Source organism: Chrysemys picta, chromosome 1 (genome assembly GCF_011386835.1).
Source record: "Chrysemys picta bellii isolate R12L10 chromosome 1, ASM1138683v2, whole genome shotgun sequence".
NCBI lineage: Eukaryota > Metazoa > Chordata > Testudines > Emydidae > Chrysemys > Chrysemys picta.
This window is the reverse complement of record NC_088791.1, coordinates 357,498,252-357,521,566: the sequence shown is the minus strand read 5'-3', so window position 1 is coordinate 357,521,566 and position 23,315 is coordinate 357,498,252. Positions and strand designations below refer to the sequence as shown.

Sequence of the window (23,315 nt, the reverse complement as noted above, 5' to 3'; positions counted from 1 at the left end):
TCATATCCCCTGCAATGAGGATTGATGCAAAGGCTATAGTTGAGTTCTCCTTACCATGTGTTGGATTGAAGAACTTTAGCCCTTTCCCCAGCAGCGCTCCAAATCTATTGGTCTCTCTCCTATAGCTGGCCACATTGGTTCTATAGTTCTCCCACAGCCTCTTGGCCAATTTGGTTTTGTTGAAGTGATCCACATGTAAGTGGCAAAGTCACTGGTGACAGGAGAATATTGCCTTGCCTTTGCCAGTCTCACCCCAGCTCTCCAAGGCACAGAGCAGAGGAGAAATGACAGCAATGCATCATTACCGAGTTCAGGTTCAAAAGGCCCCAGACAAACGTATTGCTTTGGGGTGTAAGAAGCTCTATTAGAGGTCACACTGATCAGCAGAAACAGGAGTAAGTAGCGCTTTCTCTGGGGAATTTTCTCAGCACCCTCTCACGGATCTCCTTCACCCTCACCCCGTAAATGACTGGGTTCAGCATGGGGGGCATGAGGATATGGAAACTGGCAACCAGAATGTGGGCAGAACCGGGAATCTGCTGGCCGAACCTGTGTGTGAGGTATGAGAAAAGCACTGGGGTGTAGAATATGAACATCACAGCCATGTGGGAGCCACAGGTGCTGAGAGCTTTGAGGCGTGCGTCATTGGATGGGAGCCGGAAGATGGCCCGTAGTATACGAACATAGGACAAGAAAATCATGATCAGATCCATCACTAAGAGGGAAACTAAAAACAAGTCATATTCTCCATTGGCCCTAATGTCTGCACAGGCCAGCTTTGCAATTCCCATGTGCTCGCAGTAGGAATGGGCAAGGACATGGGCTCTACAGAAAGGCAGATGGTCAACCAGGAATACCATGGGGAAAATGAGGACTCCTGGCTTCAATATAATCACCAGGCCCATCAGTGCAATTCTCTTCTTTGCTAAGATCACAGTGTATCTCAGAGGGTCACAGATGGCCACGTATCTGTCAAAGGCCATGGCTAGAAGGATGGCTGACTCCATTCCCGTGAACGTGTGAATGAAGAACATCTGGGTCAGGCAGCCACCAAAGCTGATCTCTCTGAAGTTGAACCAGAAGATGCCCAGCATTCTGGGCACTGTAGCAGTAGAGAGGCCCAGGTCGACGGCTGAGAGCATGCACAGCAAGTAGAACATGGGCTGGTGGAGGCTGGGCTCTGTTTTGACGATGAGCAGGATGGTGCAGTTCCCCAGCAGTGTTATGATGTAGACAGTGCAGAAGAAGATGGAGATCCAGGCATGTGCAGCTTCCAGCCCTGGGATGCCCAGCAGGATGAAGGTGGAAGGGTGGGAGTAGGTATAATTGAGCAGTGGCATCTCCAGGGGTTGCTGATGTCCCTGCCGCTGGCACAGACGCTCCCTGCAAGGAAATACAGTGCTGCTTTACTCTGCTTAGCGTCGCTCATCCAAACTGTACTTAAGAGCCAAAGAGAGAAACTACAGAAAGAGAAACAAGCAAGTGAAGAAAGGGAAGTTGTCAGCTGAGACAAAGAGTCAGTGAGAGCCAGGGAGGCCTCTAAAGACAGCAGAAGCCCCAGGGCAGAAGACTTTCATACCAGAGACAGTAAAGCCATGAGGAGGAACAGATGGGAGGGACTGCGGTAAACAATGTTCTTGTAATTTCTAAATCTTACAGAGGACCACTTGGAAATAGTGACCATAATATAATAACATTTAACATTCCTGTGGTGGGAAGAATATCTCAACAGCCCAACACTGTGGCATTTAATTTCAGAAAGGTGAACTATGCAAAGATTAGGAGGTTAGTTAAACAGAAATTAAAAGGTACAGTGACCAGAGTGAAATCCCTGCAAGCTGCATGGACACTTTTCAAAGATGAACTAAAAAAGAGCCACGGTGGCTTAACCACTATATGAAAGAAGCAGTGAGAGATAAAAGGGCATCATTTAAAAAGTGGAAGTCAAATCCCAGAGAGGTAAATAGAAAGGAGCATAAACACTGCCAAATTAAGTGTAAAACATAAGAAAAGCCAAAAAGGAGTTTGAAGAACAGCTAGCCAAAAACTCCAAAGGTAATAACAAAATGTTTTTTAAGTACATCAGAAGCAGGAAGCCTGCTAAACAGCCAGTGGGGCCCCTGGACGATCGAGATACAAAAGGAGCACATAAAGACGATAAAGTCATTGCGGAGACACTAAATGAATTCTTTGCTTCAGTCTTCATGGCTGAAGATGTTAGGGAGATTCCCAAACCTGAGCCATCCTTTGTAGGTGATAAATCTGAGGAATTGTCACATATTGAAGTGTCATTAGAGGAGGTTTTGGAATTAATTGATAAACTTAACAGTATATACCTGGGAATTGGAATTAGTTGGGAACTGGTCCTGCTTTGAGCAGGGGGTTGGAATAGATGACTTCCTGAGGTCCCTTCCAACCCTGATAGTCTATGATTCTAGGATTCTATATAACAGGTCACCAGGACCAGATGGCATTCACCCAAAAGTTCTGAAAGAACTCAAATGTGAAATTGCGGAATTATTAATTATTAACTATGGTCCTGTCCTTTAAATCAGCTTCTGTACCCAATGACTGGAAGATAGCTAATGTAACACCAATTTTTAAAAAGCGCTCTAGAGGTGATCCCAGCAATTACAGACCGGTAAGTCTAACATCAGTACCCGACAAATTAGTTGAAACAATAGTAAAGAATAAAATTGTCAGATGCATAGAAGAACATAAATTGTTGGGCAAAAGTCAACATGGTTTCTGTAAAGGGAAATCATGTCTTACTAATCTATTAGAGTTCTTTGAGGGGGTCAACAAACATGTGGACAAGGGGGATCCAGTGGACATAGTGTACTTAGATTTCCAGAAAGCCTTTGACAAGGTCCCTCACCAAAGGCTCTTATGTAAATTAAGCTGCCATGGGATAAAGGGGAAGATCCTTTCATGGATTGAGAACTGGTTAAAAGACCAGGAACAAAGGGTAGGAATAAATGGTAAATTCTCAGAATGGAGAGAGGTAACTAGTGGTGTTTCCCAAGGGTCAGTCCTCAGACCGATCTTATTCAACTTATTCATAAATGATCTAGAGAAAGGGGTAAACAGTGAGGTGGCAAAATCTGCAGATGATACTGAACTGCTCAAGAAAGTTAAGACCAAAGCAGACTGAAGAACTTCAAAAAGATCTGACAAAATTAAGTGATTGGCCAACAAAATGGCAAATAAAATTTAATGTGGATAAATGTAAAGTAAAGCACGTTGGGAAAAATAACCCCAACTATACATACAATACGATGGGGGCTAATTTAGCTAAAACTAATCAGGAAAGAGATCTTGGAGTCATCATGGATAGTTCTCTGAAGACGTCCATGCAGTGTTCAGCAGCTGTCAAAAAAGCAAACAGGATGTTAGGAATCATTTAAAAAGGGATAGAGAATATGACAGAGAATATCTTATTGCCCTTATATAAATCCATGGTACACCCACATCTTGAATACTGCGTTCAGATGTGATCTCCTCATCTCAAAAAAGATATACTGGCATTAGAAAAAGTTCACAAAAGGGCAACTAAAATGGTTAGGGGTTTGGAACGGGTCCTATATGAGGAGAGATTAAAGAGGCTAGGACTTTTCAGCTTGGAAAAGAGGAGACTAAGGGGGGATATGATAGAGGTGTATAAAATCATGAGTGGTGGGGTGAAAGTGAATAAGGAAAAGTTATTTACTTGTTCCCATAATATAAGAACTAGGAGCCACCAAATGAAATTAATGGGCAGCAGTGGAAATTTCCACAGTCAACTTGTGGAACTCCTTGCCTGAGGAGGTTGTGAAAGCTAGGACTATAACAGGGTTTAAAAGAGAACTAGATAAATTCATGGAGGTTAAATCCATTATTGGCTATTAGCCAGGACGGGTAAGGAATGGTGTCCCTAGCCTCTGTCTGTCAGAGGGTGGAGATGGATGTCAGGAGAGAGATCGCTTGATCATTATCTGTTAGGTTCACTCCCTCTGGGGCACCTGGCATTGGCCACTGTGGGTAGACAGGATACTGGGCTGGATGGACCTTTGGTCTGACCCAGTACGGCCGTTCTTATGTTCTTAGGACAGTTTTCTTGTTCAGAAAGTGCACATCTAAACTGGGGGAATTCCAGACCAGTAATGGATACACTTGGGGCTTTAACTGGGCCAGTTTCACAAGACTGAACACAATTCTGAGCCAAAGGAGTGGGGAGGAAGAATTGAATCAGAAAAATGTGAATGATAATTGAGACTCTTTTAAAAATCCCTTATTAGATGACCAAAATGTCACAATACCACTATCAAGAAGGAAGGTCGTGGTGGCTAAAATATTTGAACTGGTTTAGAGGGGAAGTGAAGGTAGGTTTAAAATATAAATGGAAGAAAGGGGAACTTATGGAGTCTATAAAACTCATAAGGGAAGCATAGGGTGACCAGGAGAAAAAAATGGCTAAGAGATTTAAGGACAATAAGAAGTAGCTTTTTAAATATATTAGGAACAAAAAGAATCCAAAAAATGGTATTGGTCGTTACTAGATGGAAATGGTAGAATTATCAATAGTAATGCAGAAAATGCAAAAGTGTTTGCTAAATATTTCTGTTCTGTATTTGGGGGGAAACAGATGACATAGACTCATCATATGGTGATGATAACACTTTTTCCATTCCATCTCAGCAGGATGTTAAACAGAAGCTACTAAAGTTAAACATTTTTAAATCAGCAAATTCTAATAACTTGCATCCAAGAGTTTTAAAAGGGATGGCTGAAGAGCTCAAAAGGCACTTAATGTTGATTTTCAATAAGTTGGAGAACTAGGGAATTCTTAGAAGACTGAGACAGCGAATGTTGTACACATTTTTAAAAAGGGTAAGCAGGACAACGCACATAATTATAGGCCTGTTGATCTGATAGATCCCAGGCAAGATGATGGAGCAGCTGATAAAGGTCTCAATAAATAAAGAATGAAAGGAGGGTAATGGAATTCATGCCAATGAATTTGGGCTTATGGAAAAAACTTGAGATTCTTTATTGATGAGATTAGATTACATGTTTGGTTGATAAAGATAATAGTGTTGTTGTAATAGACTTCTGTAAGGCTTTTGACTTCGTACTACATGCCATTTTGAATAAAAACTAGAAAGGTATAACATGAACATGGTGACCTGGAAGAAAACATAGAATCATAGAATATCAGGGTGGGAAGGGACCTCAGGAGGTCATCTAGTCCAACCCCCTGCTCAAAGCAGGACCAATTCCCAACTAAATCATCCCAGCCAGGGCTTTGCCAAGCCTGACATTAAAAACCTCTAAGGAAGGAGATTCCACCACCTCCCTAGGGAACCCATTCCAGTGCTTCATCACCCTCCTACTGAAAAAGTTTTCCCTAATATCCAACCTAAGCCTCCGCCACTGCAACTTGAGACCATTACTCCTTGTTCTGTCATCAGGTACCACTGAGAACAGTCTAGATACATCCTCTTTCAGGTGGTTAAAAGCAGCTATCAAATCACCCCTCCTTCTTCTCTTCTGCAGATTAAACAATCCCAGTTCCTTCAGCCTTTCCTCATAAGTCATGTGCTCCAGCCCCCTAATCATTTTTGTTGCCCTCCGCTGGACTCTTTCCAATTTTTCCGCATCCTTCTTGTAGTGTGGGGCCCAAAACTGGACACAGTACGCCAGATGAGGCCTCACCAATGTCAAATAGAGGGGAATGATCACGTCCCTCGATCTGCTGGCAATGCCCCTACTTATACAGCCCAAAATGCCATTAGCCTTCTTGGCAACAAGAGCACACTGTTGACTCATATCCAGCTTCTCGTCCACTGTGACCCCTAGGTCCTTTTCTGCAGAACTGCTTCCTAGCCATTCGGTCCCTAGTCTGTAGCAGTGCATGGGATTCTTCCATCCTAAATGCAGGACTCTGCACTTGTCCTCGTTGAACCTCATCAGGTTTATTTTGGCCCAATCCTCTAATTTGTCTAGGTCCCTCTGTATCCTATCCCTACCCTCCAGCATATCTACCACTCCTCCCAGTTTAGTGTCATCTGCAAACTTCTGAGAGTGCAGTCCACACCATCCTCCAGATCATTAATAAAGATATTAAACAAAACCGGCCCCAGGACCGACCCTTGGGGCACTCCGCTTGAAACCGGCTGCCAACTAGACATGGAGCCATTGATCACTACCCGTTGAGCCTGACGATCTAGCCAGCTTTCTATCCACCTTACAGTCCATTCATCCAGCCCATACTTCTTTAACTTGCCAGCAAGAATACTGTGGGAGACTGTATCAAAAGTTTTATTGCTAAAGTCAGGGAATAACACATCCACTGCTTTCCCCTCGTCCACAGAGCCAGTTATCTCCTCATAGAAGGCAATTAGGTCAGTCAAGCATGACTTGCCCTCGGTGAATCTATGCTGACTGTTCCTGGTCACTTTCCTCTCCTCCAAGTGCTTCAGAATTGATTCCTTGAGGACCTGCTCCATGATTTTTCCAGATACTGAGGTGAGGCTGACTACCCTGTAGTTTCCCGGATCCTCCTTCTTCCCTTTTTTAAAGATGGGCACTACATTAGGCTTTTTCCAGTCATCCAGGACCTCCCCCGATCACCATGAGTTTTCAAAGATAATGGCCAATAGCTCTGCAATCTCACCCGCCAAATCCTTTAGCACCCTCGGATGCAGCGCATCCGGCCCCATGAACTTGTGCTCGTTCAGTTTTTCTAAATAGTCCCAAACCACTTCTTTCTCCACAGAGGGCTGGTCACCTCCTTCCCATACTGTGCTGCCCAGTGCAGCAGTCTGGGAGCTGACCTTCTTCGTGAAGACAGAGGCAAAAAAAGCATTGAGTACATTAGCTTTTTCCACATCCTCTGTCACTGGGTTGCCTCCCTCATTCAGTAAGGGGCCCACACTTTACTTGACTTTCTTCTTATTGCTAACATACCTGAAGAAACCCTTCTTGTTACTCTTAACATCACTTGCTAACTGCAACTCCAAGTGTGATTTGGCCTTCCTGATTTCACTCCTGCATTCCTGAGCAATATTTTTATACTCCTCCCTGGTCATCTGTCCAATCTTCCACTTCTTGTAAGCTTCTTTTTTGTGTTTAAGATCAGCAAGGATTTCACCTTTAAGCCAAGCTGGTCAGCTGCCATATTTACTATTCTTTCTACACATCGGAAGTAACTTCAGGAGGTCATCTAGTCCAACTCCCTGCTCAAAGCAGGACCAACCACAACTAAATCCTCCCAGCCAGGGCTTTGTCAAGCCGGGCCTTAAAAGCTTCTAAGGATGGAGAATCCATCACCTCCCTAGGTAACCCATTCCAGGGCTCCACCATCCTCCTAGTGAAATAGTGTTTCCTAATATCCAACCTAGACCTCCCCCACTGCAACTTGAGACCATTGCTCCTTGTTCTGTCATCTGCCGCCACTGAGAACAGCCGAGCTCCATCCTTTCTGGAACAGAATTTCCGCCCATATGAAGTTTGGAGATGACAGACATATGGGGGAGGGGTAAATAATGAAGAGTACAGGTCATGGATTCCGAGCAATCAGGATCGCTTGGTAACCTGGGAACAAACATTTTAATCGGACTAAATGTAAATTCATTCATCTGGGAACAGAGAACGCAGGTCATCCTTACACCATCGGGGCCCTGGCCCTATCCCGGGAAGCCGCGACTCTGAAAAACTGTTGGGGGATGTGGATAATCAGCTGAACAGGAGCCTGCAGTGTGAGCCCAAAGAGCTAACGCGATTCTGTGCTGCATGGGGGGTCAAGAGGTGATTTCCCCTCTGTATCTGACACTGCTGCACCCGCTGCTGGAATCCTGTGTCCAGTTCCAAGGCCCACTATTCAAGGACTCAAACTATTTCACTTACCAAAGAGAAGGTTGCGGGGTGACTTGATCAGTCTATAAGTATCGACATGGGGGACAAATATTTAAGAAAGGGCTCTTCAGTCTAGCCAAGAAAGGGCTACCATGATCCACTGGTAGAATTTGAAGATAAACACATATTCGTTATTTCCAGTCTGAATTTGTCTAACAGGGACAGTAATTAACCGTGGGAACAATTTCCCAAGGGTCCTGGTGGATTTTCCATCACTGACAGTTGTTAAATCAAAACGGGAATTTGTTCTAACCGTTCTGCTCTAGGATTGTTTCGGGCAGAGCTCTGGCCTGGGCTGTGCAGGGGGTCAGACGAGGTGATCACAATGGTCCCTTCTGGCTTTGGACTGTACAGGGGCAGCAGGATATCAGGGGTGGGGCTGGAGTTGGGAGGGGTAGGCAGAGGCAGGGGAGCTCAGCTCAAAAAGTTTGAAAACTGCGTTCGGGGTGTTGGTAGGGGGTTACTAGAGCTGTGTGCAGGCAGGAGGTAGCTCAGGGTGAAGAGAGGGGATAGTTAGGGGCTGTGTGTGGGCAGGGGGCAGGGCAGGGTGAAGAGAGGGGATAGTTAGGGGCTGTGTGTGGGCAGGGGGTAGGGCAGGGTGAAGAGAGGGGATAGTTAGGGGCTGTGTGTGGGCAGGGGGTAGGGCAGGGTGAAGAGAGGGGGTAGCTGGGACTGTGTGCAGGAAGGGGGTAGCTTAGCGTGGAGGCAGGGGGTAGTTAGGGGCTGTATGTGGGCAGGGGGTGGGGAAGGGTTTAGTCAGGAGGTAGGTCTGGGCGATGTGAGAAAAGGAGATTCCAGTGACTGCCACGCCAGCTAGCCCCTCCCTGCACCCTGAACTTCCCGTCCCTGCACCCTGAGCTACCCCCTGTCTGCACACAGCCCCTAGCTACCCTGTCCCTACACCCTGAGCTACCCCCTGTCTGCACAAAGCCCCTAGCTACCCTGTCCCTACACCCTGAGCTACCCCCTGTCTGCACACAGCCCCTAGCTACCCTGTCCCTACCCCCTGAGCTACCCCCTGTCTGCACAAAGCCCCTAGCTACCCTGTCCCTACACCCTGAGCTACCCCCTGTCTGCACAAAGCCCCTAGCTACCCTGTCCCTACACCCTGAGCTACCCCCTGCCCACACAGAGACCCTAGCTGTCCGCTTCTTGCACCCTGAGCTACCCCCTGTCTGCACAAAGCTCCTAGTTACCCTGTCCCTGCACCCTGAGCTACCCCCTGCTGGCACCCTCAGTTATTTTGAGACTTTTTGATCTGAGCCCCCCCTTGAGTTATCATTTCTGGTTGTGCCCCCCTCCCCCCCTCCCAGGCAGGTGGGGTGGCTGGCTGAGGAGAGTGCTGTCCCCCCAATATAGAAGTCAGATTATGCCTATGAAGAAATGAATTTTCAGGTGCTAAGTAGCCCCTGGAATCACTTTTCTGATATTGACAGCAGTCGATTACCCCTTTAGGAGAGGTCTCCAGGCCAGGGGTGGGCTCGGCCGGGTCTCCGGGGTTACATACCCCATGCTGCCTGCCAGCGTTGAGGACCCGGCTATCTGCAGAGCTCAGGAGTCCACAAATAAAGCCACTCAGGATGAAATGCTGCGGCTGAGTGAGAGCTGTTAGCGTGAGTCCCAGACGGAGCACAGCTGGGTGACCTGGCCCTGAGTTCTCACTCCTCTGCTGACGTTTTATGGTCTGGGAAGAAAACCCAGGCCAATGGAATCAGACCCCCTGCCAGAAAATCACCGATTCCTGCACCTCCCTCTCTGAGTCCCCCCCATGTCACTTCGCTATCGCCTTGCCCAGCCCAGCCTCGGCTGGGATATGGCAGGCAGCAAACTCACCCTGAGAGCAGAGAGAGGATTCTCCGTGAGCGTCTGGATTCTGGCACGCCGTGGAATGTCTGAGAGCCACGACTGCTCACCTGGGAACCCGGGAGTGTTATTAACATATCCCAGGAACCCCCATGGAGCAGCCTCCCTGCCTGGCCTCCAGGGAACTGAGCACGGCCTTCCAGACAGAAAAACATCTCCAGCCCCAAATAACCCCTGAGCATCCCTCCCCAGCTCCCTGTGTTTGCAGACGCAGGGGAGCAGGGAGAGTTAGTGGTCCCACCGGCTCTGCCCATGCTGTGGGTCAGGACTTGCTGCTGCTGGGAGTCTGTCCCCCCAGGAGTGTGGAGCTCAGGGAGGGGGAGAATGAGCCTCCCACAGAGGACAGCCCAAAGCCATGCAAAGAGGAGAGATGGGCCTGGCCCCACCCCATGTGCTGACTGCCCCAAGCACAGGGAAAGCTCTGACCTCGTTCCAGCCTGCCCAGCGCGGGCCCAGTCTGACAACTCCCCGACAGGCAGAGGGAGAGAGCCTGTGCTCCCCATGAGACACACCCAGCTGGGATCCCAGGCTGGGCTAGGCAGCATCTGGTGCCAGTTTCACCCACAGCCCATAGAGGTGGGTCCTTGGGGGCCAGTCTGAGAGGTGGCAATGTCGGATCATGCGGGTGGCCCAGGAGTGCTGCGTGTGGTGAATCCTCAGGCAGGGAGACTAAGACCCGGGATCAGGGACACAGGATGGGGGAGAATCATAGAAGTGCAGGGCTGGAAGAGGTCATCCAGCCCAGCCCCCTGCGCTGAGGCAGGGCCATGTAATCCCAGACCAGGGGTTTGTCCAACTTGTGTTTAAACACGTCTAGTGATGGAGACCCCACGACCTCCCTTGGGAGCCTGTTCCGGAGCTTAACTCCCCTGAGAGTTCGATTTTTCCTAACATCAGACCTACATCTCCCTTGCTGCAGATTAAACCTGTTACTTCTTGTCCTGCCTCCAGGGGATGTGCAGAACAATTGATCCCTGCCCTCTTTATAAGATCCCATAGCACAGGTGAAGACTGTTCTCAGTCTTCTCTCAAGGCTACAGTTGTTTTAACCTTTACACAGGTTTTCTAAACCTTTCATCATCGGTGTTGCTCTGCTCTGGACTCGTTCAAACTGTCCACATCCTTCCTGAATTGTGGTTCCCAGAACTGGCCCCAGAACTCCAGCGGGGGCCTCACCAGCACTGAGCAGAGCAGGACAGTTACCTCCCTATTGACACACCTCAGAATCAGATCAGCCTTTTCTGCTGCTGCATCATATTGCTGACTCCTCTTCCGTTTGTGATCCGCTCTAACCCCAGCAGCCGGTTCTAGACTCCATCAGACGGGACACAGGGCTGCTCAGAGCTCTGGTGTCGTGCAGCCTGGCACCTCCTGTGTCCCAGCTGATCACCACCGCAGGCTCCGCTGCTCCCCTGCCAGATTCAGGGACATAGGAAGAGAACAGAACCCAGCTTCCAAAGGGAGGGGCCCCAGCAATTTCGGTAATGGCCTCAGAACGCTGCCTCCTCCCTGCGTGCAGTGAAACAGTCAATCAGATGGCCCCCGGTACAGAGCTCTCTGACCCCAGAGCCCTTCACTCACGGAACAGGCATGAGTCACGGAAAGACGCAGGCCATGGACCAGGCGTGGGCCACAAGTCATGGAACCAGCGTGGGCCATGAGGAGCAGCCGTGAGAACAGAGGTCACTCCTGAGAGTGGCTGAGGAAAGCACGTGCCCGTTGTCTGCAGCCTCCCCAGCCTGCAAGCTTTACCTCCCTCGGTACTAATCCCCATGGACCTCCCTGCTCAGCGGTGTCCTGGTGGACCCCAGTGTGATGGGTTGGATCACAGAAAACCCCTTGGAAACTGCCAACTGATGTGCTGAGACTACCCCTGAGCCTGTTTCCCCTGGCAGCTTAGGACTTTGGAGCCCTGCCTGGTTTCAGCCAGACTCGCTAGCCTGCTGCAAATCCAGACCCAGGTCTGACCCATGTCCCCTAACAGCTGCAGACTTAGAGACAAGAACACTTCATAAGCCATTTTCATTTAACACTCAGATGCCCAGCTCCCAATGGGTTTTCTGTGATCCAACCCGTCACAGTGGCGTAGTCGAGCAGGGTCTGTGCACAGCTGATTGCTTTGAGATACTGGTAGTGATTTTAAGTGAGTTTTGGGTGTGGTGGCTGGAGAACAGACAAAGTGGTTACTAGTTCGTTATTTTCCGTTTGCTTATTTCGGGGAAGGAAATAGAGGCAGGAAAATCAGCAACATGAGTGAGAGCGAGGCTCCGAAAAAGGTAGAACTGCACAGGTTGCAAATGGCTGAGAAAGATGATGAACATAGAAGATGGATGCAATTAAAACAAATACAAATGACACAGCCAGGGAGGAGGTTGTCCACAAGAGAGCTATGGAGGCAGAGGCAGCCAGGGACAAAAGAGCCTGGAGTTAAGAGACAGAGAAATACAGGCCCAGATTGTGGCCCAGAAGCATGAACTGGATGTTATGGGGCTGAAGGGACAAAACCCTCCAGCTGCTGGCTCCACTTCCTCAAAAATCCACAAACGGGAGCAACTGTGTCCACAGTATGATGAATCCAGTGATATTGCCAAATATTTCATCACCTTTGAGAGACTGTGCACCCTCCAGGCAATCCCTCAAGATCAAAAGATGACCACATTGATAGTAAAATGGACTGGCAGAGCTCTGGACATATTCAATACGTTGCCTATTAACGATGCTTCGAACTATGGTAAATTTAAGGAACTGGTTTTCAAACAGCAACAGAGGGTCCTGTGGCACCTTTGAGACTAACAGAAGTACTGGGAGCATAAGCTTTCGTGGGTAAGAACCTCACTTCTTCAGATGCAAGATTCCTTCTCACTGCTTCAGATTCTTCACTTGCATCTGAAGAAGTGAGGTTCTTACCCACGAAAGCTTATGCTCCCAGTACTTCTGTTAGTCTCAAAGGTGCCACAGGACCCTCTGTTGCTTTTTACAGATTCAGACTAACACGGCTACCCCTCTGATACTTGGTTTTCAAACAGTTTCAGGTTACACCTGAAACCTACAGGGTTAAATTCAGGAGTCTTAAGAAGGAATCTGGATTGAGTAATGTGGTTTATGTAAATGAAATGAGAGATTTGGTAGATAAGTGGGTGAGGGGGGAAGGCATTACAAGCTTGGAAGAAATGTGTGATTTGATTGCTCAGGAGCAGTTCCTGAATATGTGCAGTGATGATGTAAAACAGTATTTGTGGGACAAAAAGGTGGATGCAGTGGGTGAATTAGCTGGGTTTGCAGAGTCTTATGAGCAAGCACAAGCTTCAATTAAACATAAACCACTGGCAGAGGGGTACAGGGTTGAGGGAAGCAGAATCACCGTTTTACCCCTGGGAAAAAGGAGGCTGGGCGTTCACCTCCCCATTCCCCTGGTACTCGTCCCAAATCTCCTGTACAAATTGAGGGGCCCAAGAGATGCTATAATTGTAAATCCACTGGGCACCTGAGGAATAATTGTCCTTGGCTGAGTGGAAACAGGCAGCAAGTAACACATGAAGCTGCTGCTTCTCAGAGCCCGGCTGCTGCCTCTTTCCACACAGGATTTGTAAAGCTTGCTTCTCCACAACCAAGCAGTGAGCATATGCATGCTGTTAAACTGAATGGAAAAGTGCTTCTTGGATTGAGGGACACAGGGGCAGAAATTCTGTGGTCAGGAGGGACCTGATCCAGGAGCAGGATTTGTTGCCAGGGAAAATGGCAGAATTAGAACTGGTGGGAGGTTACAAAGTCCTTGCACCTTTAGTCAAGGTACACATGGAAATTGGTCATTTGCAGGCTGAGCTGACTGTTGCAACAGTGGCACACAATTTTGCACCACTTCTACTAGGGAATGATTTCTTTAATGTGGCAGAATCTGTCCCAGGGTTGGTTAGCAGTGAGAAGGAATCTTGTGCTAAAAGCCCCCCCCGGGGGGGAATGAAGTTACATGGACTGCTGGGGGGATGGGAGGGAGTCTCTTAAATTCCTCTGTAGCAGTGAAAAATGCAGCTTTTGGGGAAGAGATGGTTGTAGCCAGTTCCTGTATTCCTGGGGCTCAAGGGAAGTTCCAGAGGGAGGGGCTGGACGAAGCCAGCTCCTGTCCCGTAATCATTTCCCCGGGGAAGGGGAATGTACCACTTTGTAGCAGGGGGGCCACCCCAGCTGCTGACTGCCAGGAAGTTGCAGGTCAGCAGGGGACAGGGCCTGCCCTGGGGTGCACAGAGACATGTGTCCTGAAGGTGGAAGTTGGGGTCCTGGTGACCCCTGCAGTGGGAACAGACCCCACGGACTCTGTAGCTGGAAGCAAGCCCAACCTGAGTGAAAGAGGGGGGAATTTTGCTGGCCTGTAAAGGACCTGTCATAGCTGGCTGCTGTGAGCTCACAGCTGGAGCAGGGTCACCTTCCCTTTTGGGGGACACAGGAGTGTCTGACCCAGAGGGGAGTCCAGAGAGGGAAGTCCAGATGGAAGGTGAGGATGGGCTGGAGAGTCCACCCACCTTTTGTAGGGAGGAACTTTCCCAGGAGGAGGGTGAAAAGTCTGCATTTAAAATGTCAGACCCCTCTCCCATGGATCAGGTTTTAAGGGAAACTAGGGATCAGATCTCCTGGAGGTGGGAGTCCGTCCAGGTAACCTGTTAGGAACAGAAAATGGGGTGTCCAAAGGGATCTTACCAATCGAAAGCACTCCATTGAAAAATGTTCCTGCTATGCTTGCAAGAGATAAAACTGTCTCTTCAAGGCAGGAGGAAGAAAAACTTTGCCTTAGGGAAACTTCACAAGTGTGTGGGATCCAGCCAAGAGAAATTCCAGAGGGAGGGACTGAGGGCAGGCGTGGTGGCAGTACACCCTTTTCTTACCAAAGTCTCAAACACAGGCCTGAATTGAAAGCCTTCTCCAAAGAGGCAGAAGAATCTGCATCAGGGCACCTATCAAGGCACACAAAGGAAGTGAAAAAGGGAATAGACACTAAACAAGCCAAATTGTGTGAACAAAGCCTGTCCACCATAGATTTGCTGTGAATCTTGTGTCTTTTGCTACTTCATCTATGGGTCAAGAAAAAGGAGTTAATACTAGAGGTAAACCCTTTCAAGATGTGGAACATACCTGATTTGTGGAAGAAACTGTTGTACATGCTAGGGAGGGTGACAAGACATCCCCACAAGCATGTTACTTTTCCGTTTATACCTGTAAACAGGCTGGAAACTTGGCACAAGAGTAAAAGCATAACAGGCCCATGCTGCTGTGTACAAGGGGAAACTGAGGCACACCACCTTATGGCATTGGTGGCTAAATGCCAAGACACCTATACTTTAACAGATATTGCTGTCTGCAATGCAATACTACACCCCAACCTGTTTTCAGGTACCCTGGGACCAGGAACCCCAAAACTTGTTAGAACACTTATGAATGACATTGTTTGGTTTAAAGGAACTGAAAGGGAGTGTGCCCAAAGACAAACAGGTCAGGCTTGACAAAGCCCTGGCTGGGATGATTTAGTTGGGGACTGGTCCTGCTTTGAGAAGGGGGTTCGACTAGATGACCTCCTAAGGTCCCTTCCAGCCCTGATATTCTCTGATTCTATGAAACAGGGATTTTACATGTACTGCCTCCACCGTGGACAGTGTCCAAGTCTCTGTCAGTAAGTTCAGGAGGATGGTGCCACCCATAATGCTTTATGGAAATATGCTTAGCAGTATAAATATGTCATAACTGGAATATGTTTTATGCTACATATGTCATGTAGCATTTCTCTGTAAAGTTATGATCTACTGAATCTATTCCTCCTATTTGTATGTATGTGTCATTTTTGTGTTCAAAGTTATGAATATTGGCTGTGTACTTGCTTGATTTCTAAGTAGCTTTAGTAATGCATTTGGTCAGCTTCTTGAGAAAAGAATGTGCAAGTTAAGTGCCCAATCAAGAAACTCTTAACAGACAATGGATCTTGGAAGTCTCCAATCCACATAAGAAGTCTACTTGAGGACGTTAAAGGTAGCATGTGAACCATGGCTGCTACCTGTAAGTTCTGAGTCATGCATGGACATGTGACTTGCCCATGTGACTCCAAAACTCCATCTTATAGCTGGGATTCTACACAGGGGGAAGGAGGGGTGTCCACCCACAAGAGAAAGTCTATTTAAACCCCTGGGAGACCCTTCCATTTGGTCTTCAGCTGGCTCAAGAGATAGACTCTCCACCCCAAAGGATACCTGAAAGAAACTGGAAGAAAGGACAGTAACTACAGGGGGTGTGAGTGATTCCTGGACCCAGACTAGAAGGAGGCTAGTCTGTAAAAGAGGCTTATTGGAACATCTCTGAGGGTGAGATTTTATCTATATTCAGTTTCTTACTGTATTAGGTTCAGACTGGCGTGTTTTATTTTATTTTGCTTGGTAATTCACTTTGTTCAGTCTGTTACTACTTGGAACCACTTAAATCCTACTTTCTGTATTTAATAACATCACTTTTTACTTATTAATTAACCCAGAGTATGTATTAATACCTGGGGGACAAACAGCTGTGCATATCTCTCTATCAGTGTTATAGAGGACGAACAATTTATGAGTTTACCCTGCATAAGCTTTATACAGGGTAAAACAGATTTATTTGAGTTTTAGACCCCATTGAGAGCTGGGCATCTGAGTTTTAGCCCTGGTCTACACTACAAGTTTAAGTTGAATTTAGCAGTGTTACATCGATTTAACCCTGTACCTGTCCACACGCCGCTGCCGTTTTTTTTTACTTGAAGGGCTCTTAAAATTGATTTCTGTACTCCTCCCTCGATGAGGGGATTAGTGCTGAAATCAACCTTTCCGGGTCAAATTTGGGGTATTGTGTGGGGTAGTGTGGTCGCAATTCAATGGTATTGGCCTCCAGGAGTTATCCCAGAGTGCTCCATTGTGACTGCCCTGGGCAGCGCTCTCAACTCAGATGCACTGGCCAGGTAGACAGGAAAAGCCCCACGAACTTTTGAATCTCATTTCCTGTTTGCCCAGCATGGCAATCTGCAGGTGAGTGCAGATCTCATCAGCAAAGGTGACCATGATGGAGTCCCAGAATCACAAAAGAGCTCCAGCATGGACTGAATGGGAGGTATGGGATCTGATCGCTGTATGGGGAGACGAATCCATGCTATCAGAACTCCGTTCCAAAAGACGAAATGTCCAAACATTTGAACCAAGATAAGGGGAACTGGTCCCTCATTGTCTAGTGTGTCCCACCCCAGGGCCCTGTGACTGGTGGGGTTGCCCCACTCCACTTACCTGGCAGAGTTCTTCCGAAACACACTGAGCCTTTCTCTAGTCCTGCAGCCACTTTCCCGCCAAGTTTCCCTGCATCACTTACTACCCGACTCTCCGCAGTTTGCCAGCTCTGGGTCTCTGTGCTCCATGGCATCTCGAGCATCTGTGTAGAGCTCCGTCTCTGGCTGGCTGGCCTCCATGTCCTGGAGTGCAGGCAGTCCTCCCCAGGAGTCAGACAAATTGGAGGATTGGCCAAAAAAAATCCTATGAGGTTCAACAAGGACAAGTGCAGATCCTGCACTTATGAAGGAAGAATCCCATGCACTGCTACAGTCTGGGGACTGACTGGCTAAGCAGCAGTTCTGCAGAAAAGGGACTGGGGATTACAGTGGATGAGAAGCTGGATATGAGTCAGCAGTGTGCCCTTGTTGCCAAGAAGGCTAACGGCCTATCGGGCTCCATTAGTAGGAGCATTGCCAGCAGATCGAGGGAAGTGATTATTCCCCTCTATTCAGCACTGGTGAGGCCACACCTGGAGTATTATGTCCAGTTTTGGGCCCCCCACTACAGAAAGGATGTGGACAAATTGGAGAGAGTCCAGTGGAGGGCAACTAAAATTATTAGGGGACTGGGGCATATGACTTACGAGAAGAGGCTGAGGGAACTTGTGTTATTTAGCCTGAAGAAGAGAAGAGTGAGGGGGGGATTTGATAGCAGCCTTCAACTACCTGAAGGAGGATTCCAGAGTGGATAGAGCTAGGCTGTTCTAAGCGGTGGCAGAATAAGAAGCAATGGTCAGACCTGGAGCCTGTGTCACACATTGCATAAGTCAACTTAACATCAGAGATGTTTCTTTGTTTTGTAATGAAATAATCAATCATATGCCAATGCTTAGACTGAGGGTGCAGCCAAGTCGCTTTGTATTTGTTTGCCTGTTGGAAGGCTGTGCTTGCGATTTGAAGAAAAAGGGTGCCATTTGAGTTGTCGCTTCCAATACCATGATGTCCAAGCACCTTGTGCCATGTGGTGAAGTCTTGACCAACACTTAAAAGGTATTGTGAAGAGATCACTGAATTCAGGCTCTCGTAGAAAGCCTCCTTTTCGTTGTCTGCAGCAGGCAATGTGGGTGTGTATACACAAACTAGTGCAAGGCACTGCCAAGCTTCAGTCTAAGCTTTGCAGTCATGAGGTGAGGACTGATGGCCTGTGCCTGGAATTCAAGCTGGGGGACCAGTGACATCCTGATGGCGAAGCCAACTCCCGCTGGTCTTGGATGCCCCTCAGGATGGCCCACCCAATAATATGACAAGCGTGCTCCAACCTCTGAACTGGCTGGTAACAGAGAAGCGTGTTTTGCTTAAGGCTGCGACATTGATGTTATGACGTGCAAGTTCTCTACTAATAAAGGCTGATCTGCATTCATGGCGATCATCGCTGTCAGGAAGTGTACATATATTCATAGGGGAAGGGAGAGCTCAGTCATGTGAGCATTGGCCTGCTGAACCGAGGGTTATGAGTTCAATCCTTAAGGAGGTGATTTGGGGATTTAGTTGTGGATGGGTCCTGCTATGAGCAGGGGGTTAGACTAGATGACCCCCTGAGCAGGGCCGGCGCTTCCACTAGGCGACCCTAGGCGATCGCCTAGGGCGGCAGGATTTGGGGGGTGGCATTTTGCCGCCCTCAGCGGAAATTCAGTGGCGGGAGGTCCTTCCACTCCGGGTCTTTGGCGGAAATTCGGCGGTGGGTCCTTCACTCACTCCGGGACCCGCCGCCGAAGTGCCCCGAAGATGCGGAGTGGAAGGAACCCCGCCACCAAATGCTCAGAGGAGGAGCGCTGCCGCTTAGGGCGGCAAAAACCCTGACACCGCTCCTGCTCCTGAGGTCCCGTCCCACCCTGATATCCTATGATGATTCCAGGGTGCAAAGCATAGTTTCTGTTTAGTTGTTGATTTTCTCTTTTGACTGCAAAATTGGATATCCAGTCAGTCGCGGTTAACTGACAGGAGTCAGCTGAAACAAGCTGTGTTTAGGGATTGTTTTCTCTACCCTCTTCTTTCGAAGAAAGTGGCACTGAAGGGTTAAAATCCATGTGCATTTTATATAACAACCTGGTATATGGATTGTGCCAGCTCTTTTCCAGACCCAAAGTCCAGAGTTTGGTCTGGAGACCAGAGGCCTAGTAAATAGTGATCAGCTAAGAGAAAAGCTGGGGTAAACAAGACAACATTGCCTTTGCTAAGATCTGCTTGGTCAGTAGAAATGCCAGATGTTGAAGCAATAACTGAATAATTATGTTTCATCCAATGTTTCAAATTGAACAAAGGATCCCTGTTCCTATTGTGTTTCTCCTGTAGGGAAACATTCTTCCCACAGATCCAACCTTGAGTTTATGAAAAGTTGGCACATGTCAGTATAAAGATATGGCATCCTTCCACCTCCCTTCCCAGGGACCAATGCTTGCCTTAAGACACACAAAAGACAATCTGTATTGTCATATACGCTCACTGTTTCTTTGCTTTAACCCCTAGGAATGTACCTGTTGGACAATCAAAGGAGTTGCTCCATTCCTATGGACTCCAAATCAGAATTCAACATATGTATTTTATACTAATAATATTTTATCAAAGTATGAATTAAATGTTAACTTGCTAACTTGAGAGCATGGGCGGAGACATTATGTAACGTTCTAACCATTGGATAATGTGCTACCTTGTCGTGCTGCAAAACCTATCCCGGGGTGTGGAACTGCCTACCCCGTCACCTTCCCCCGCCCATGGAAAATCTATATATTCTATTGTAATCAATTGATTGACAGTGTCTCTGAACCTAATAAGCCAGGTGACACTCCACCAGTGCTGTGTGTAATAAACTCCTATGCTTGACCTCTACACGGTGTGGATTTATGTCCTTCAGGCACTGTCCCTAAATACGGCTGCTTTGTCACCTGGGCAGGATACAAGAGCTGCTGTTGTTCCAGTTCAGCAGACAGGGGATGATTCTTCATCTCTAGTTGCTAGGGCAGCGTAATGGTTGTCCAACACCACAGTGGATGGGTTGGGTGTAGGGGTGCAGCACTGCCTGCTGCCAGAAGTAACCAGCTGCCAGAGTTCTCCCTCTGACTTTTCCATATTCTCCTCCCCCAGTGGTGTGCCAGCTCTGCCATCTGCTTCCTGAGAGATTCCACAGGCAGGCACCTCCCACAGTGAATGTCCCCCCCCCCACCCCCAAACCTGGCTTTCTGAGAGTGGGAAATGCAGGGCACAGTCTGCAAATCCACACCAGGGTCTGGGTAGAGGCATCCATGGTCAGCTTGTCTGTCTGGATACAGGAGCTGGAAGAGGAGACAGGAGCAGTGTTGGCATAGGCGATGTGTCCCTTCCTAACCATAGTGACTATCACAGCACTCCTTCTAACAAACTCCCTCTTCAAATGCCTCTGTTTGCAGTCCCCTGTTCACTAGCTCCCCTTGGTTGATTAGCCTCTGGCTTTTAAGGCCTTCTCTCCTAGGTCAGCCCTGCCACGTTGTGGTGGGTTCGGTCACAAAAAACCCCCTTGAGACTGTCACTTGATGCGCTGGTATACCACCTAATACAGGTTAAATTCATATAATGTCTGCCCTCTATATCACTGAAAGAGAGATATGCATGACTGTTTGCCTCCCCCCCCCCCCGGGTATTAATCACTTACTCTGGGTTTATTAATAAACAAATGTGATTTTATTAAGTATAAAAAGTAGGATTTAAGTGGTTTCAAGTAAAAACAGACAGAACAAAGTAAATCTCAAAGGAGTGGTAGATACGCTGGAGGGTAGGGATCGGATACAGAGGGACCTAGACAAATTAGAGGATTGGGCCAAAAAAAACCTGATGAGGTTCAACAAGGACAAGTGCAGAGTCCTGCACTTAGGACGGAAGAATCCCATGCACTGCTACAGACTAGGGACCGAATGGCTAGATAGCAGTTCTGCAGAAAAGGACCTAGGGGTCACAGTGGACGAGAAGCTGGATATGAGTCAACAGTGTGCTCTTGTTGCCAACGGCATTTTGGGCTGTATAAGTAGGGGCATTGCCTGCCAGCAGATTGAGGAACATGATCGTTCCCCTCTATTCGACATTGGTGAGGCCTCATCTGGAATACTGTGTCCAGTTTTGGGCCCCACACTACAAGAAAGATGTGGAAATATTGGAAAGAGTCCAGCGGAGGGCAACAAAAACGATTAGGGGTCTGGAGCACACGACTTATGAGGAGAGGCTGAGGGAACTGGGATTGTTTAGTCTCCAGAAGAGAAGAATGAGGGGGGATTTGATAGCTGCTTTCAACTACCTGAAGGGGGGTTTCAAAGAGGATGGATCTAGACTGTTCTTAGTGGTGGCAGATGACAGAACAAGGAGCAATGGTCTCAAGTTGCAGTGGGGGAGGTTTAGGTTGGATATTAGTGTCGGAGAAAAACTGAGTTCTCACTTGTTTTGTTTAGGTACAGCAAGTCAGATGCTTTATTAACTCTCACATGTGCAGAGGAGAGAGCAAGCAGGTCTCTCTCAGGTAACTAATTTCAACAAGCATTTATACCTTTCATTACAGAAATAATGAGGGACAGCTGCATTTTGTTTATACATAGGCCATCTTGATATCTCATTTCCTTACTTGTTTTGACTCTTGCCTACATACAATTAGTTTCTATACCTTATCTATACTGAGGTCACAATGACTTCTTACACAGCTCTTTCTCATCCGTCTCACACAATCCTCACTTCTACAAATCTCGCGTTATCAGGGTTATCAGGGTCACAGCTAGCTTGACTCTTGCTAACAAAGACTGTCTCTTGCTAACGAAGCCTGACTCTTGCTAACAACCATCATGCATTGCAGTTCCCTTCTGTCAGTTCTTTTCTCTGCTTCCACAACCCCCCCTTTTGTACTTCTAGTACAACAAACATTCTCAAATCTCTATTTGCATCAAGTCCTGGACTTCAGATTCTAAATCAGATGCTTCAACCTTAGGGGTTTTGATTGGATGCAATGATAATGCATGATTAGCATGAACATGAAAGGTATTACTATTATTACGTCTTTTACAACAACAGTAACATAATCCTAAACTAACTAATAACAATACAAGCAATAACATTCCCATAGCAATACTATAATGGGGTTGTTGTACAGCCTTTGTCATAAAGCACAATACATCATATTTAGTACATAAGGTAGATACTCTATAAGCAGTGTGAAAGGCATACTTTTCTACTTGATATACATTTTGAAGCATGTGAATTTGCCCTTGTACCTCAGAGATTTTCTGAATCTCAGGTAACAATGAAAGCAAATTTTGAAATCTATCAGATAGTAAGCTAGTCCAATTAAAGGGTATCTGGAACCTAAGGGCTACTTGAAAAACTCTATCTGCAGGCCAGTAAATGATATGATTGCCTGCAGTGGTAGTGAGATTAAAATGTATGTCTTGTGATATGGTGTCTTTAACATACACACAGCTATCATTAGCTTGGAAGAGTAAGTGTCCTGTCAGGGTAGTTCCTTGTCCCCTACCCTCCCAGCAAACGTAGTCATAGACAGTGACAACTTCTCCTGGCTTCAGTTTACGTGTACACTGAAGCTGTGGGGGTTCTAATGGCCAGAATGTCCACAGGTTACCTAACCCCATCCAAATGTCAGGTGTAATCCCAGGAGCACTAACTAAAAATCGATTGGGCATACCAGATGGTCTAATTTCCCAGATGTTTCGATGAATTACCCAATCCCATATGCATCCTCCCCATGGACCCGGCAGGATACGGTATGTGGGAGCCCACACCCCCTGTACCAGTCCATATGCTTGGAAGGAGCACTGAGAACGTCCACACTTCCACCCAGAAAGTTTCCAAGTATGTCTCCATGGCCACAGGTCAGATGGTACTCCTGACGTGTCTGTAAGGGCAGTGGGCCAAGCCTGGTGCTCTAGATCATTCCGAATGGCCATTAGCTGGTCATTCAAGAAATCCTGAATCTCTGAGCATGCTAGATCCCACTGCAATGCCTTCCCAGCCTCAGTGATATTCAATACCATCTCTGTCAGTAACTTCTGGGTCATAGAACTAAGGGCGGAGATAACATGTAACTCACCAACTCCAGCCTGTACCTGGGTTAGTTGTGCTCCAGAAACAAGGCCTATGGCCTTCTCTAGTTGGCCCAATTTCTCATCATGTTCCTGATTCTTAAAAATATTCCAAACTGCTGCTGCACTATTGGCCCCATCCCACAGGGATCCGGTCAAGTCTCTTCTCTTTCTAGAAGAAATAA

At 47.4% G+C, this 23,315-nt stretch overlaps 1 protein-coding gene across 1 annotated transcript; it reads right to left on the bottom strand.

Moving 5' to 3' along the window:
• Nucleotides 1-380: 380 nt before the first annotated feature.
• On the bottom strand, nt 381-1,340 carry LOC101946477 (olfactory receptor 52J3-like). Its single transcript, XM_005314367.2, has one exon. It carries the CDS (start codon nt 1,338-1,340, stop codon nt 381-383), a length of 960 nt encoding a protein of 319 aa, XP_005314424.2.
• Between the last annotated feature and the right edge of the window lie 21,975 nt (nt 1,341-23,315).

Excerpts from the sequence above, each read along its gene's own strand:
- LOC101946477 (XM_005314367.2), bottom strand. The coding sequence starts at position 1,340 with ATGCCACTGCTCAATTATACCTACTCCCACCCTTCCACCTTCATCCTG.